The sequence below is a fragment of the Canis lupus genome, chromosome 34 (genome assembly GCF_011100685.1).
Source record: "Canis lupus familiaris isolate Mischka breed German Shepherd chromosome 34, alternate assembly UU_Cfam_GSD_1.0, whole genome shotgun sequence".
In the NCBI taxonomy this organism is placed as follows: Eukaryota; Metazoa; Chordata; class Mammalia; order Carnivora; family Canidae; genus Canis; species Canis lupus.
In genome coordinates, this window is record NC_049255.1 from 16,132,064 (window position 1) to 16,148,805 (window position 16,742).

A 16,742-nucleotide genomic window follows, 5' to 3' on the forward strand; every position below is an offset into this window, starting at 1 on the left:
GTTCAATTTGCCAATATATGGTAAAACACCCAGTGCTCATCCCAACAAGTGCTCTCCTCAGTGCCCATCACCCAGTTACCCCATTCCCCTGCCTACCTCCCCTTCCGCTTTGTTCATTTGTCTAAAATCTTCTATTAAGCATTTTAAAAGCACTACTCCACTATGTCCACTATGTATGCACAAGTAGCTGGCAGCAACTAAATGATACCAACGGAATTTTTATAAATTTAAGAAATTCCCAGTTATCTTAAAGCAAAAGAGCTCTGGAAGACATATCTGTGCAGTGGAATGTTTATACAATGTCTTAAAATATTACCACCAGTCACAGGCTAAACTAGGTAGCTGTATAAATCATGACACAGAATAGCATCAATCATCAGCCCTGAGCACGACTCACCTAGCCACTACGTCTCCTCAGTAGAGTTCTAAGGGACCAGCACTCCCCCTAGAGGCTAGAAGGCTAAAACAACTTTTCTCATTGACTACAGAAATAACAACCTTCAATTAAGTACATGTCTATAGTAAGTAATTTTACAGTGATCCCTCAAGCCACCTTATACTCAAACTGCATATCCAATCTATGGACACACAGTTAGGACTGTGAGGTATCATTTGCACACTTAAAATACAGGCCCACCAGAATGACTATAATAAAGACAAGTATTCACAAGGATATGAAGAAACTACAACCCTTATGCACTGTGGCAGGAATATTTTTATATAGGACAGCCACTTTGGAAAAGAGTTTGGCAGTTTTTTAGAAAATTAAACAAAAGTTTTCCAACCTACCCAACAATTCACTCCTAGGAAGTTACTTACCTAAGAGAAAGGGAAACATATGTCTACACAAAGGCATATATGTGAATGTTCATAGCATCATTATTCATAATAACCAAAAAATATGAACAATCCAAATGTCCACCAACTGGTGAATAAACAAAATGTATATAGCCATACAATGAAATATTATATTGCAATCCAATGAACGAAGTACAGGCATAGGTTACAACATGAGTGAACCTCAAAAACATGCCCAAGAAGCTAGATACAAAAGACTTCATTCAAATTGTATGATTCCATTTATGTGTAATTTCTAGATGGGGAAAATTTATGAAACAGATAAAAGTAGCTGCCTGGGCAAGAGGTAGGAGAGGGAACTAACCACAAAGGACCATGAGGGGAACTTTAATGGGCTGATGGAAGCATTCTAAAACTGGATTATGATAATGGTTGCACAATTCTATAAATTTACGAAAATCATTGAGTTGTATGTTTACAATGGGTGAATTTTATCATGTGTAAATTATATCTCATTAAAGCTATTTTTTTAGGTACCATTACACCAAAGTCTTAGGAATGACTATTTTAGAGCTCTGGCGGACAGCCTATTCATTTCATAATTTCATAATTTCAGTAGAATGAGTTCTAACATACTATCAGAATTAAGAATATTATCAGCATTTGCTCAAAATCTAAATATGCTATTTTTAAAGGATTCCAAGTACATACATCTCTAAATCTTACTGATCAAGTATTATTTTTTTTAGCTATGTGTCATGTTATCTATAAGACAAATCATGGTCTTAGCCATTTTTCCCCTGAACATATGCCCTACACTATTCCTTTTTGTAAAAATCTTGTTTGGTATAGCCTCAGATTTCCATTAAATACAAAGTTTTCTTAGAATATTTCATAACTTGAACTAATTTTAAGTAAATATTTATATTGAATATGCTAAATATATCCATTCTAAATATCCTTTTTTGTTTTGTGTCATCATTAAGCCAGTCACATACTGCCTTTGGCAAGTTTCAAACTTGCTTCAAATCAAGCTTTGCTTTCACTATTTTGGCTCAAAATTCCTCTTTGCTTTAAAATTATTTGATGGATTCTTCTTTCAATGCACTGCTGTCTTCTATGATAAGACCTGTTTTAATTCTAATCTACACTCCATCTCTTACCATTCCACTGGAAAGTCTGCCAAAGTAGTAATGTTCTAAGCCAGACATTTAAGGGAAAAAATTCTCTTAACCAAACATTTTTCCCCAAACCACAGTTCATATGAAATGCCATTAACCTACAAGAGATAAGTAGAAAGCTATGGATAAAGTGGAGGAAGAGGCACTCCTGCTTGCTGGGACTCAACCTCATGGAATATAGCAGCTTCAATGTACGGCTTAAAAACCAACGTTCTACATTTCAAGTCACATTTCAGTACAGCACGAATACAAAAAAATTAAACTGAAAATATTTAAGCAATACTCATAAGAAAAATCTGGATATACTTAATTTAAAAATATACTTTTGGGGATCTCAGTTTTTAAAATGGATAATTATAAAATAATTCCCAAAATAATATCTTTAAAACTCCATAAAGACATTATTTTTGGGATCCCTGGGTGGCGCAGCGGTTTGGCGCCTGCCTTTGGCCCAGGGCGCGATCCTGGAGACCCGGGATCGAATCCCACATCAGGCTCCCGGTGCATGGAGCCTGCTTCTCCCTCTGCCTGTGTCTCTGCCTCTCTCTCTCTCTCTCTCTCTGTGACTATCATAAATAAAAAATTTAAAAAAAAAAAGACATTATTTTTTAGGAATTCCATCAACTACAAATGTTGTGTACCTTTTATCATAATTTCCTTATTTATGTCACATTTTAAAGAAAGATCAACCAAAGAAAAGCCAAAAGCCACATTAACACAGAACATTGAGCCTAGTGGAAAGTGGTTAAATGAGTAAGTTGGTCAGCAGGAAATGCCAATTACCCAGAAGGCAGTAAAAGAAAATAAGATGGCAAGAATACTCTGGTAAAATCATTTATGTATCTGTATTATGATTTTTTTAAAAAACCAGCACTACCTGCCTCCAGAAACAGATACAAATCAAGCAAATATTCAACCAAAATGGCCACAAATAAGGATGGATAAACCTGGAAAAGGGGATTTGCACTATTAAGAATTTTCAAGTTTATATTAACTACAAAATATAGACCCCTTCCCCTCAGAAATCAAAGGTAAAGATATCATGATATATAACTTCACCACATTTCTATAAAATAAAAGTAGAAATTATTGCTATATGACTGTAAAAATGGAGGCAAGTAAATAGTTTAAAATATACTCGTTTATAATCAATTAAATGATGAGCCATAATTTGAACCCTAATTATCACATTATGTAGAAATCACAATTCAGGTATTGTGTCCTCAGTTTTAAGATATTAGTTAAATAGTTCACATTTTAAAAACATTTTATCATTACATAATCAAATTTGATAAAATTTTATCAAAACATCTATGTATTCAATATAAATCATATTGTTAAAAGTATTATAAAGTAACATTTAAAGAAAACTGCTGAGGTGCCAAATAATTATTTTCTATTAAATATACAACTTAACATTTAGAACTATATAAATTAATTCTTGCTAAAAGTTGACTCAGGTTTACAAAGGCATACTTTGTGAACTCTAATATATTTCCCCAGCACCACTTTCCTTTTTCATTCCAAAATTCTTTCATTAGGTGTAACTTTCTTCTGCCATTCATATGTAAAATTACAGAAGTTTTACAATACGTAGTCTTAACATGTTTTTAAAAATCTAAGCAAAGTGCACATTAAACTAGCTACAACTACTCAAATTCCTTGATTATCATCAAATAAAAAATAGATGAACACTTCATTCGCTTAAATCTTTCTGAGGAAAAAAAAATAGTATAACCTTGCTTAAATAAAATTCCCCAGTAAGGGTATTATATAAAAAATTTCCCATGTTATTTTACTTTCGCTCATTAAAACTTTTTAAAAGTCTAATGAAGAACACACACTTATAATGCCATATTACACAACTACAGTACTGTTAATTAAATAAAGCAGCCCAGTATAGTTGTAAACATTTTAAAAACGTAGTAAACAAGACTTGGCATGTCTTTTCTTCCCAAAACTTGCCATTACAATGCTCTTTCCATGAATAATTATTCTTCCTGGAAAAGTTTAAGGTATATTTTAGTCTTTGAAAATATTACACTGAAATAATATGTGAAATGATTTAGTCATGGCAATTTCACTGAAGCTTTTATTGCCTCTGTTGGTAATATGACAGGGATTGTAAGAAGCACAATTGAACTTACAGAGATATGCAGATGATAGTCACTAAAGAGAATCTTGATCTCAAGTCTTTTTATATGTGGGCACTTCTAATTTTATACACTTTACTATTAAAAAGCATTACATTTTAAAATGTGTACCTGTATTGACATTTGGCAAAAAGAAAATTGTACCTGTGGTTCAATTTAAAACAAAGAATCAGCCTGGGGAGTTGACCAAAATGAAGACTGAAACACTAATGAATTAAAGCATTTCAAGTTGTGTGTGTGTGTGTGCGTGTGTGTGTGTGTGTGTGTGTGAACATGTATGTCTCTTCCAACCTGTCAATCTCACAGACACACTCACACACATACATGGCCATATGCGTATTTTTTTAGTATAAAATATTCCCTGTAACCAGACATTTATCCTCAAAATAATCACACCACATTAAACCAGTCTTCTCTTTTCAGCCCTAGTAATAGTATTGTTTAATTCTAAGATGCCGTCATAGAGTGAACAACCTTAACTTTTATGCTACATAATTATATTCAAAGCTTTATGTATTTTTTGTTTATAATTACACAGTAATTATAAATGTTTAGTACCAAAATGATGACAAACACTATTTTGTTGAAAAAGGTCTTGCATTTAAAAGGAAAAGTCTGTAAACCCAAAGGCACTAAGCCATGAACCAATATCAGACTTCTAAGAAAAACCATTTATATTGAAAAAAACAAAAAAAACAAAAAAAAAAAGCTAATGGGATCTCATTTTAAAACACAGCATACTCGAATTAATCAATCCGAAAACAATACCATAACTCAAAATCTTCAAGACAAAAAACAAAATAGTACATATATATATATCTTTTTAAATTTTTCATAATTGAAGTTCCTCTTTATATTTACAAATATGAAATCAGGAAATACTGAAAGCAGCAGGATTCTTTTCTTTTTCTTTTTTAAAATAACCAATTCCAGTAACCTGAATAGAAATTTTCAAAATATTCTTTTGGTAGAATTATATTCTTGAGTTAAAGTTATGATTGGAATATTAATATAGTATCTATGGGGTAAGCTCAATTTCAGAAATTACGTAAATAAAAAGTAGTTATAAGATGTCATTGTTTCTTAAAATCATTTCCACATCTACATAAAACATACTACTATTCTGAAGTACACTCCTTTGATAATTTTAACACAGGACCTTAGAGAGTTGCTTGCATATACAAAGCAAAATCTTGTCCTGCTAAACACCAAAGTCATCCAATGTATGAAATTTTACATTTTTTTTTTTACTTGCCTTACAGAAATGTTTAAGAAAGCAGTAAACTCTTCACGTGTCAGGAAGTTTAAAGAGAAATGAGGCATTTTCAGCATGAAAGCAGTTCATGGGTCTTGTAATGAAAAAAATACATACAAGATAGAATTCTGCTTTGATGTGAAAACTGAGCTAATTTAAACGAAACAAACAAGGTGAAGAAACTAAATAATTTACAAAAATAAAAGCCAGATTGGTATTTTGCATCAAGTACATGCTTGCTTGAAAATTTTTGCTCCTGAAGTATTTGGCAACCACAGTGATTAGCAGTTAAAGCAATTTCAACAAAATAAGAAGTCATCAAAAATGGACTATTTGTATGAATGCAGTACCTATAAGGATTGAACTTCATGGCTCATCATGACCATTTTCAAAATTTAATTCCTACTATCTTCTTATAAATTAAGAGAATTTCATTTGTGTTCCATAGTGTGCTGACAAAAACAAAAAACAAAACAAAAATAAACCCTCATGCCTAAATTTAGAATATTGTATTGTGTAGCAGTCTAAAACATTCAAAACAAATTAAATAGTTTAACTTATTCGACAGGCATATAAGCATTTGAAAATCATAATGAAATCCAATTATGTAGTGCATAATGTAGATAGGAGTAGAATCTAACATTATGCATTTTCTAAATAAAAGCTCCCTGTAAGACAACTATATATAAACATGGGTAAGATAAGTGCAGACTAGTTCTGTGGAACCTTTTGAAATCGAGGGTCTGAAACACAATATATTTTTCAGGTAGGCACACCAAGTTATCCTAAAAAATTTTCACGTTGGTTATTTTGACATCAGTTACTCTACTCACATCAACAATACATGTGATTTGCCAGGAAAAAAAAAAAATCCCCCAAACCAAAACACCATTCCAGATCCGGTACACTTTAAATATATCACTCTCATTGGAAGTGCTATCAGCATAGTCTTTGCAACTAGCCCAAAGCATATATTTAAGAAGTTTTTATAAATTGTTTGTGATGTTCATATGTTTAATTCTTATGCCAAACTGTTTTCTGATGAAGACAGCATTGTGCTTTATGCAAGAATGGAAACCTCAAAATAATCACCATAAAGCTTCTACGACTTATGGGAGAATAAACTAGGATGGTCCACAGATATAAGATGAAATCCACAATGTTGGAATTATAAATGTTTAGAGCGGCCCAGACTAGAAGACAAGCCCAAACCACCATTAGAAGAATGAAATACGATATGGTCCAAGATGTATCCTTAAAGTTTTGACACAACCCTCAGTCTGAATTGTGAGGATTGATCTTCAGTTCAGTCCAGCCAGCAGAAATTGACTGTGCAATTTTCCGTTGTATTTATTGTACAGACTATGTACATTCTAGAAGGTTCCTTTAGTGCTACACTGTTGTACTTTTTGTCCCAGCAATTTGAGGGCGTGCAAATTCCACAAAGTCATCAATAAGAACAGGCCATGCTCCTAGGGGGAAAAAAAAAAAAGTATGGGAACAAGGAAGCGAAGAAAAGCAGAAATAAACCTGACATTATAAAGAAAAGCCTTTACTTTTTAAAATACCTTCCCCATAACAGTTAAAGTATATCATTATAAATATTCCCACTGATAAGACTTTTAAAATTCTAGCTTTTTAGAGTTTCTACCTAAAATATGCTTTGTATTGTCCTTGCTCTATTATTCCAAAACTTGATTATCCTCTGAATAAAAATAACAACTCTTCTGGTAATCAATCAATAATATCATGGTTTTTTTTTTTCACGAAGGCCACTGAACCGGTAGGTAGCCTAATAAATAGCCATGCTGTAAGGGCACATGGCCAGCACTGACAGCATAGTTATGTAGGAGGAAAAAAGTTTCTAGGCATTCTGTGGCAAACTTAACAGGAGAAATCAACAGCAAGTATCAAATCCTATTTCATGATAATAAATTACTAAATGATTTTAAATTGCATATATGCATGCCTCTACACATCCACATGCCAACTTCCAAATTAGGAAGTTCTCCAGTTTTGTATAAGACCTAACAGAAAGCACAATTATCATCAATCATATACAGGATTAAAGATTTCTCACTTGTTAGTGAAGACTGTACATCATAATGAAAACAGAGGGAAAAAAATAATATCTCTGGTTAAACAGTTCCAGGACACTTTTAAGGAGGCCAAGGTCACTGGAGATTTTTCAAAGAGTACCTCTCTATTCAACAATCTCAAAAATGCATCCTGCTAATTCTCCAGCGGGGCTAGGTAAGGATGTGTGAGTAAATCAATGTAAATCACTGCCAATTTTAAAAAAAATAAAAGCACAGGTCCTGGTGGATGGTAATATCTTTTTACATACATGAAAAAATATCAGAAAAGAATTCAATTGGTGATCATTTACTGATCAGTAGGCAGCTGAAGTACATTTCAAACTTGACAGTCACTAAACTTGAGTTTACAATCAAGTTCATAGACAAGACAAACAGATATAACAGTAAAAAATACAAAGTACATTAAAAAGAGTAATGAGTAAACTGAAAATCTAAAACATGGATAAAAACTATTATTCAGGGCAGCCCCAGTGGCTCAGTGGTGTAGCACCGCCTTCAGCCCAGGGTGTGATCCTGGAGACTGGGGATCAAGTCTCATGTCGGGCTCCCTGCATGGAGCCTGCTTCTCCCTCTGCCTGTGTTTCTGCCTCTCTCTCTCTCTCTCTCTCTCTCTCTCTCATGAATAAATAAATAAAATCTTAAAAAAAAAAAAACTATCATTCATGCCTTTTTGGAAGACAAGATTCACTGCGTTGGTATTTAGAGAAAAAAATAATATAGACTGGTAAAGAGGATGAAGGCATTTTATACATCAGAAGAGCACAAATAAAAGGTCAGAAGACAGAAATCCAACTCCAAGAAAAGCAGAAGTAGACAAGAAGTTCAAGAGCGTATGAAAGAAGTAAAAACAAAAACACAATTGGTAAGACAAAAACTTTCATTACCTTCTTCATCATAATTAGACATGTCATCTGCAATCATTGTACTGAAGTCTAAAAGAAGATTCCAAGTATCTTTTGGTATTGATCGTTTATGATGTTCCTATTTTTTAAAAAAAACAAGCAAAAAACATTCAAATCACTAAAAAGAGTTTCAACACATCAGCCCAAATGATACTAAACCCAAGAATGCAAAACAACTTGCGTAATGAAATCTAGTAATCAAATTTCTCGTCTTATGTCCACTACATACTCTAAGATGAGTTAGTCATGCTTTAAAAAATGTTAATTTATCTTCAAAGTAAAAATGTAGAGAAAAGATAGAGCTGCAGAAAACATGAACTTACCAACAAAAATTTATTCCATAAGTCTAAGAATTTAAATCTTCCATTAAGCACTAAATTCCAGTAGGCAATGGCCATTTCTAGATCTGTAATATTAAAAATAAATTATGTATTTCAAATTCCATGAATATTTATCCCTGCAAAAAAAAAACCAGGTAAGACCAAAGATAGCCCTAAAAAAATTAAATTAAAAACTTTTTGACTACTTGTGTCGTAAAATTTTCGTGTACAGGTAAGACCAATGTTTGTATCCTGCCTGCCTCACCTTCAGGGCAAGAAGAATACACTTACCTCACAGGGGGTTTCTGAAGCCTACGTTAGATAATGTAGAGAAGGATACTTGAGTAGATGATCAGTATTAAAATGTTAATTTACATCAGCATTTCTCAACCTCAGCACTTTTGACTTTGGAGCCAAATAATTTCTCCTTGTGGAAGACTGTCCTGTATTTTATGACATTAGCAGCATCCCTGGCCTCTATCCACAACTCCATGCTACCCCCAGTGGTGAAAAACAAAATTGTCTCCAGACGTTGCCAAAGCTACCCTGGGGAGGCAAAACAGGCCCTGGTTGAGAACCACCAATGTAATGCAAAGGTAGATTGTAATGCAAAGGACTGCATTCCACAAAGAATGATCCCAATTTCAGAGTTACTAGGAATACTGATTTAAAAATTAATATTCATCAACTAAGATTTGCTTTTGGAAAAGTGTGATGATGATGTAAAAGGGCTATTTAACTGGGTTTGGAGCAGAGTGAAGCCATATTGCTACGTGACAGAGTACAATACCTGTCATGACAGAAAGAAAGAACTATGATCTCTTTCAAGGAACTAAACTAGTTAAGAAAGTACCAAGCTTTTATGAGTAAATATCCATCTCCAGGTTAGGAAAAATTGTATCCCAAGTAACTTAAAAGTCCTTTTAGATACAATCTCCAAACCACTCCTGATAACCTGAAGAATCCTCAGACTAGGAAAGACTCCAAAAAGACTCACATTGTACCTCAAAGAATAATATACAGGCCATAAGGCAGAAAATCCCCCTTCTTCACTGGACCTTCACCTCTTCAAGGATAGGAACTGCATGTCCCCAAACTAGCAAACGCAGTACGCATTCACAAACTGATGAATGAATGAACTTCCTACATTCCATGTGCAAATGCACTACTTACCTTCAAATCCATCATTATGTCTTCCTTCAAACTCAGTGGAAAAGATGTCACTTTTTTCTCCTATGCAAAGATAAGCCTAACACCACTGTTCTCAATTCAATACCATCCTGCCTCTTCAAGGAATCTTGTCTACTAATTAGTTTTCCTCTCTCCCTACATCTTCAACTCTGCACTGTCTTCCGGCTTTTGCCCTTTCATGAAGGAATATGCTCAGGTTACAGCACTTATCTTAAAAAAAAACTTTCTTGGATCTCTTATCCCCTTAACTAGCTACCCTCTTTCTCTTTCCCTTCACAGATAATCTTGAAACAGTACACGGAGTCTTCTACTTTCATACATAATATGCTCCTGAAAGCAAGTCTAAAAGTCAAATTCAGATCCCCAGATTTTAAGAAAACTAGAAATATGACACCAACTTCTAACATAATATCTTCTTAAGCTTGTGATCCTGAAGGCTCTATAGCTAATATTCCTTCCAGGTTAATTTTGTTCTTTACCAACTAAACATATTAATTGTCTGGCTCAGCACAGGACAGTGGCTGTTATTAGCATGCTTACTGACTTCCTTCTTCATTTTAAGTGTATTAAATTTATGAGAATAAGCTTATTACTAGTGCTAGCATTTTCTTCCTTTTCAATTAATTTTCACAAAATAAGAAACAACAGAGATATTCAAATAACTACAAACCAGGAGACACCTATAAATGCCCATTTGTCAGCTGATACACTAAAAGAATCTGACAAGGGTGGAAGTATATGTGTATGATGGTTGAAGGTTTAGGTTGTAAAAGAAGAGAATTTTTTTGTAACCTACATGTATTGCCCCATTTCCTCACCTCCCACACACTCTTTTAATTTTATAAACTAGCGTGTACCTCTGTCACTCTACTGAAAGTAATCTCTGCCAAATAAATACTTTTTATGTCCTTAATTTTGGTTGCCAAATGAATACTTTGATGTCCTTAATTTACCTGGCTCTCTGCCATCTTGGACAAAACTGAATACACCTCCTAGATGGAACTGTCACTTCTTTCAGCTTTAATTGATAACACTCTATTATTTTCCTCTGTTGTCTCTGGTTTTCTAACTGGCTCCCCTTCCTCCATTCATCCATTTGATGTTGGTATTCTGTGATACTGTATGTCAGCAATAACCATTTCTACTCCCTGCAGATTTTTTCAAACCCTTACCTTTTTTCACATCATACGCTCAACTGTCTTCAACAACTCCTAAATCTGAATCCTTTATCTCTATGTTCTAAATTCATGTATCTAATTGCCTAAGGACAACTTCAACTGGGTATCCATAAACAGCTCCAATTCAACAGAACTCAAACTGAACTCATTATCTTTCTCTACAGACTCGCATTCCTTCTCTCAATGTCCTCATCCTACAGTGTTTCTCAATGAAACACCATTGTGCGTTGTGAAGAATGCCACCTATGCACGGCAGGACATTTAGCACCCATCTAATACCAGAAGAAACCCTTAGTCATTATGACAATCAAAAAAACACCCCCATACATTTCCAAATGTCCCCTAAAGGCGTTCAGAATTGATAGAGAAACTCCTTTCTCCCTCATCACACACTTTCAGTCGAAGTGCTTTCATTTTGGCTTCTAAGTACCTTTAAATCTCTCTCCATCCCTACCGTCAGGACCAATGCTAGAGTCCTCTTCATGTCTAGCTAAATCACTGCAACAGCTTCATAACCAATCACTCTTCCTCTAGTTCTGACTCCACGCCTTTTTAAGAACCACAATGCTTTCTTATGGACCTTTCAGGCATTTATAAATTTGGTGTCACTTCATGTTAAAATTCTTCAATGATTAAAACAATGAGATTCCACTACACACCTTTTGAAATGGCCAAAATCCAAAACACTGACAACACCAAATGCTGGCGAGGATGTGAAGCAACAGGAACTCTCATTCACTGCTGGTGGGAATGCAAAATAGTATATCTACTTTGGAAGACAGTTTGGCAGTTTCTTACAAAACTAAACATACTCTTACCATATGATTCAGCAATCACATTCCTTGGTATTTACCCAAATGAACTCAAAACTTACATCCACACAAAAACCTGCACATGAATATTTACAGCAGCTTTATCCATAATTGCTAAAATTTAGAAGCAACCAAGATGCCCTTTAGTAAGTAAAGAGATTATATGAACTGTGGTACATCCAGATGAAGGAATATTCAGTGGTAAAATGAGCTATGAAGCCATGAAAAGACATGCAGGAAAACAAATGCATATTAATACTACCAAGTGAAAGAAAACCAGTCTGAAAAGGCTAATTCTGGAAAAGGAAAACTATGGACAGTAAAAGGATCAGCAGTTAGCCAGGGGTTAGGAGGGAGGAAAGGATTAATAGGCAAAGCAGAGGACTTTTAGGGCACTGAAAATTCTCTGTATAATGCTATAATGATGGATACATGTCATTATTACATTTGCTCAAACCCACAGGATATACAACACCAAGAGTGAACCCTAATGTAAACTTAAACTTTGGGTGATAATGATGTATCAATATAGGTACAACAGTACAAAATGTACCACTCTGGTGAGAGATGTTGATAATGGAAGGAGCTATGTATGTGTAGAAGCAGAGGGTACAAGGAAAATCTGTCTGTACCTTCTACTCAATTTTGCTGTAAACCTAAAACAGCTCAAAAAATAAAGTCTATTAAAAAGAAACTTTTTTAGGGGCACCTGGGTGGCTCAGTCAGTTATACATTTGCCTTCAGCTCAGATCATGATTCCAGAATCCCAGAATGGAGCCCCACACTGGAAGTCTAAAGGAAGTCTCCTTCTCCCTCTACCACTCACCTTGCTTGTGCTCACTCACTCTCTATCAAATAAAATCTCAAAAAAAATTTATTTTGTTCTGCAATGATCTTCCTCTGCTCTAAAGGAAGTCTCCTTCTCCCTCTACCACTCACCTTGCTTGTGCTCACTCACTCTCTATCAAATAAAATCTCAAAAAAAATTTATTTTGTTCTGCAATGATCTTCCTACTGCCTTCTGATAAAATCTACACTTCTGGTTAAATTAACTTACAGTTCCTCAAAGGTGCTATGTCTCTCACCTCTGAGCAATTGAACTTACTAATCTTTACACCTTAGAGATGGCTTCTTCTTCTTCTTCTTTTTTTTTTCTTTTTTTTGGCCTTGAAAACATACTTATTCCTCAAGGCTCAAAAATTAATATTTGTGAAGAAAACCGTTGCAAACTCACCCAGACAGACTTAAGATGCTACTGACTTCATGCTCACAGAGTAAGGAGTCAATAAATATTTTTGAATGAAAGAGGAATAGTCAAAAAGACTTACTAAGTTATAATTAAGAGTTGAAATGCAGGGGCACCTGGGTGACTCTGCTTGTTACAGATCAGACTCTTGGTTTTGGTTCAGGTCATAATCTCAGGGTCCTGAAATTGAGCCTCACCTCAGGCTCTGCACTCAACAAGAAGTCTGCTTGAGATTCTCTACCTCTGCACCTCTCTGTCCACCCCTCTCACCACTCCAATCACTCATATGCCCATGCATGTTCTCTCTCTGAAATAAATAAATAAATAAATAAATAAATAAATAAATAATTTTAAAAAAAGTTTGAAATGCCTAAGATTGTATAGGGATAGAATGTCAATTACCACAAACATAGGAAAAATTGCCCTTTAGAAAGAAATGTCTGAGTGACAAAGAGAAGAGTCTAGCTAGAGAGAAGTCGTTCAAAAGGTTGGACTCTTAAATTCCAATTCTACCACTAGTTAAGGAAACTTGGGTAAGTGAGTTCACCTCTCTATAATTCAATTTAAAATAACAATAACAAAATATCAGAGAGGGAGACAGAACATGAGAAACACCTAACTCTGGGAAATGAACAAGGGGTAGTGGGGAAAGGGAGGTGGGCGGGGGGATGGGGTGACTGGGTGACGGGCACTGAGGGGGGGCACTTGACGGGATGAGCACTGGGTGTTACACTATATGTTGGCAAATCTAACTCCAATAAAAAAAAATACTAAATAAATAAAATAAAGATAACAGTACCTATTCTCACATGGTTGCTGTAAAGATTAAACAAGTTAATAGACATAGAACATTTAGAACAATGGCCGGTAAATAATATGAGTCCTTACTATCATTGTTATTATTAACAATTTTAAAAATTATTATACATTCTGAAGCAGTATTGGAAAAGAGACAAAATTCAACAATAAGGTAACAAGTGGCAACAACAGTTAGAATAAGTAGAAGGATAATATAGAGAAAAAGAGACTAGCAAATAACAACATTGCCTAAAACTGAGATACTTACAGAATGAATTCTTATGCCCTTATAGTAAAATTGAAAATGTGAGGCAATCCCAGTGTCAAACAAAATTAACAAGGGCGATGTGGGATTTCATAAAAGGTGATGAATTGAGTGCTGAATGAACATGGAAATGAACTGACACTGGATTCAAATACTGTCCTTAAGGGAAACAAAATGTTGCCAACTCACTAGGGAGGATGGAATGGTGATTAATATTCCTATTCACAATGTCTTCATTTACTTAGAAACATCTAGTTTGCACAATTATATATATATATAATATATAAAATATATATATAAAACACAAAGATTGTTGGGTCAGAAGATCTGAGACTGAGTCCCAGGTTCTCCCAACTCGAAAAGTTATGTGACCTTAGTAAGTCAGCCTCTCTAATCACAAATTTTTCCATCTTTACAACAAAGAGGATAATAGGTTTTTTACTTAGCTCAAAGGGTTGTTACAAGAGTCAAATGGGATTACACAGGTGAAAATGCATTTTAAAAACACTCTCTAAAAAAATAAAAAATAAAAAAATAAAAAAATAACTCTAAAATTATTTTTAAATATTAAAATAAATGTTTAAATAATCTTAACATTTAAAAAATCACTGCACAGGTATGATTCTAGCTGAACCACAGTTCACAAGAAAATAACTTATGAACTTTAGTCTAATCAAAGTTTGGCATGGTCCTAAAAATGACATGGTTGCTACAGAACAAATATAATTTTTGACCAAACAGAATGAACAGTCTTACAAAAAATAACAGACTCCTGGTGTTCTACATTAAACAGCCTCCTTCTGGAGAATTATGTTCAGCTTTAAGAGCTCTATTTTGAGAGAATCTGAGAAATTGGAAACGTGCCTGGGAGGAGAGAGTAATAGGAGTAAGAAAGGTCTTCTCAAATGAAGAATAGTTAAAATAATGGGAATGCTGACCTGGAAAACAAAGGAGAAAGGGGGAAGTGACAGCACTCTCTAAATGGTTAGACTTCTTCCGTGCTGCGGTGGTGGACAAATAAGAGCAGCAGAAGTTACAAAGACAGAGATGTTCACTTCATAAGGAAGAAGTGTGTGATAAGAAGTAGGAGTATCCTGTGACAAGAATGGACCGCTTCCTACAACAATGTGTGTTCAATCCCTGTATGTTCAAAAGTAGAAACTAAATGAGCACCAGCTACGGATGCTACTTTGGACAGGTTAGACAACTTAACGAAAAATTCCTTTCAAATTTAAGACTCAGAAGACTATCAGAAATGCCAGGTGCCTGAAGCAGACGGTGATAGTGCAAGCACCCTATCCTGTTGTCAAAGGAAATCGGGTTATAGAAAATGAGAAAATATGGAAAACACTAGCTCTCATTATAACTAGCAGAGCTATTTATAAATAAACCACAGTGCTGTCACTGTCGCTCTGCCAATTTGTTTTGGGCCTCACCTTCTCTCCTCTGATCTTCTAATTCCTCTCTGCCAAATACTGTAATTTAAGAGCCCTGTGAGCCCTTAGAAAGGCTGTCAAGAAAACGGTTTTCTTTTTAATTAAGTTCTTCAACTAAGCAAGTCATTACATTTCCTGACACCCAACACCAATGCAAAACAAAGGGAGAAACTAGGATTTGTCTTCCTATTATGCTTTTTTCTTTTCTAAATTAAGATTTTTTTTTAGTTTTAGCCTTACAGAAAAATTGAGCAGAAAGTACAGACAGTTCCCGTATACCTCCCCACATGTACAACCCCCCCACCCCCCCTGCTCTGTTTCCACTATTTTTAACATCTTGCTTTAGTGTGGTATGTTTCTTACAACTGATGAGCCAATATGAATATACTACTATTATTAACTGAAGCCCATATTTTACATTAGGGCTCACTCTGGGATGTGCATTCTATAAGGTTTTTTTTTTGTTTGTTTTAGAAAAGTTTTTTTTTTTTTTTAAACAATTTCAAAACTGTGGTTAAATACACAAAATTTATCATCTTAACCATTTTTAATTGTACAGTTCAGTTATTATTAGGTACATTCACACTGTTGTGCAACCAATTTCTAGAACTCTTTTTTTCATCCTGCAAAACAGAAACTCTATACCCATTAAACTATATTACAATTATTAAGTTCAGTATTTATTAGACAATAAAATAAATTTTTAAATCTAAGTCTGTACAATCTTTTTTTGCAAGTTTCTCTATAATCCAAAATTCCAATTTACTATCATGTTAATATATCCAATTATCTAATAAAATTTTAATTTTGCTTTATTTTCACCACATATAAGGACTAAGATTCAATATCAAAACTATATATTCACCCCAAAATATTTTTAGTTTTGTGCTTCAATAAGGGATAGGGATATAACTAAAGAAATAGATTCAGCCCATTTAAATCAACATTTTATATTCATAACATTTTGTTTAATCTTATCAAAATATTATACTACATTTCTAAACACAACAAAAATAATTTTAATGTACACATACATAGTCAAAAATTTTAATCAGTTTTTATTTGTGGAAAGGAAGGAGGAAATTAGGAAAAAAATAGCCCAGCTAAC

General features: G+C 34.1%; 1 protein-coding gene across 5 annotated transcripts in view; it reads right to left on the reverse strand.

The window, feature by feature from the left end:
- Positions 1-3,102: 3,102 nt before the first annotated feature.
- DCUN1D1 (defective in cullin neddylation 1 domain containing 1) overlaps positions 3,103-16,742 on the reverse strand; it is a 35,959-nt gene continuing 22,319 nt past the window's right edge. For all 5 annotated transcript variants that reach the window (XM_038583480.1, XM_038583478.1, XM_038583481.1 and 2 more), the window contains exons 5-7: positions 8,712-8,794; positions 8,371-8,467; positions 3,103-6,859 (exon numbers count right to left, since the gene is read on the reverse strand). In XM_038583480.1, the coding sequence (XP_038439408.1) occupies positions 6,780-6,859; positions 8,371-8,467; positions 8,712-8,794 (260 nt within the window). In that variant the 3' untranslated portion in view covers positions 3,103-6,779. The remainder of the gene's footprint in view (positions 6,860-8,370; positions 8,468-8,711; positions 8,795-16,742) is intronic.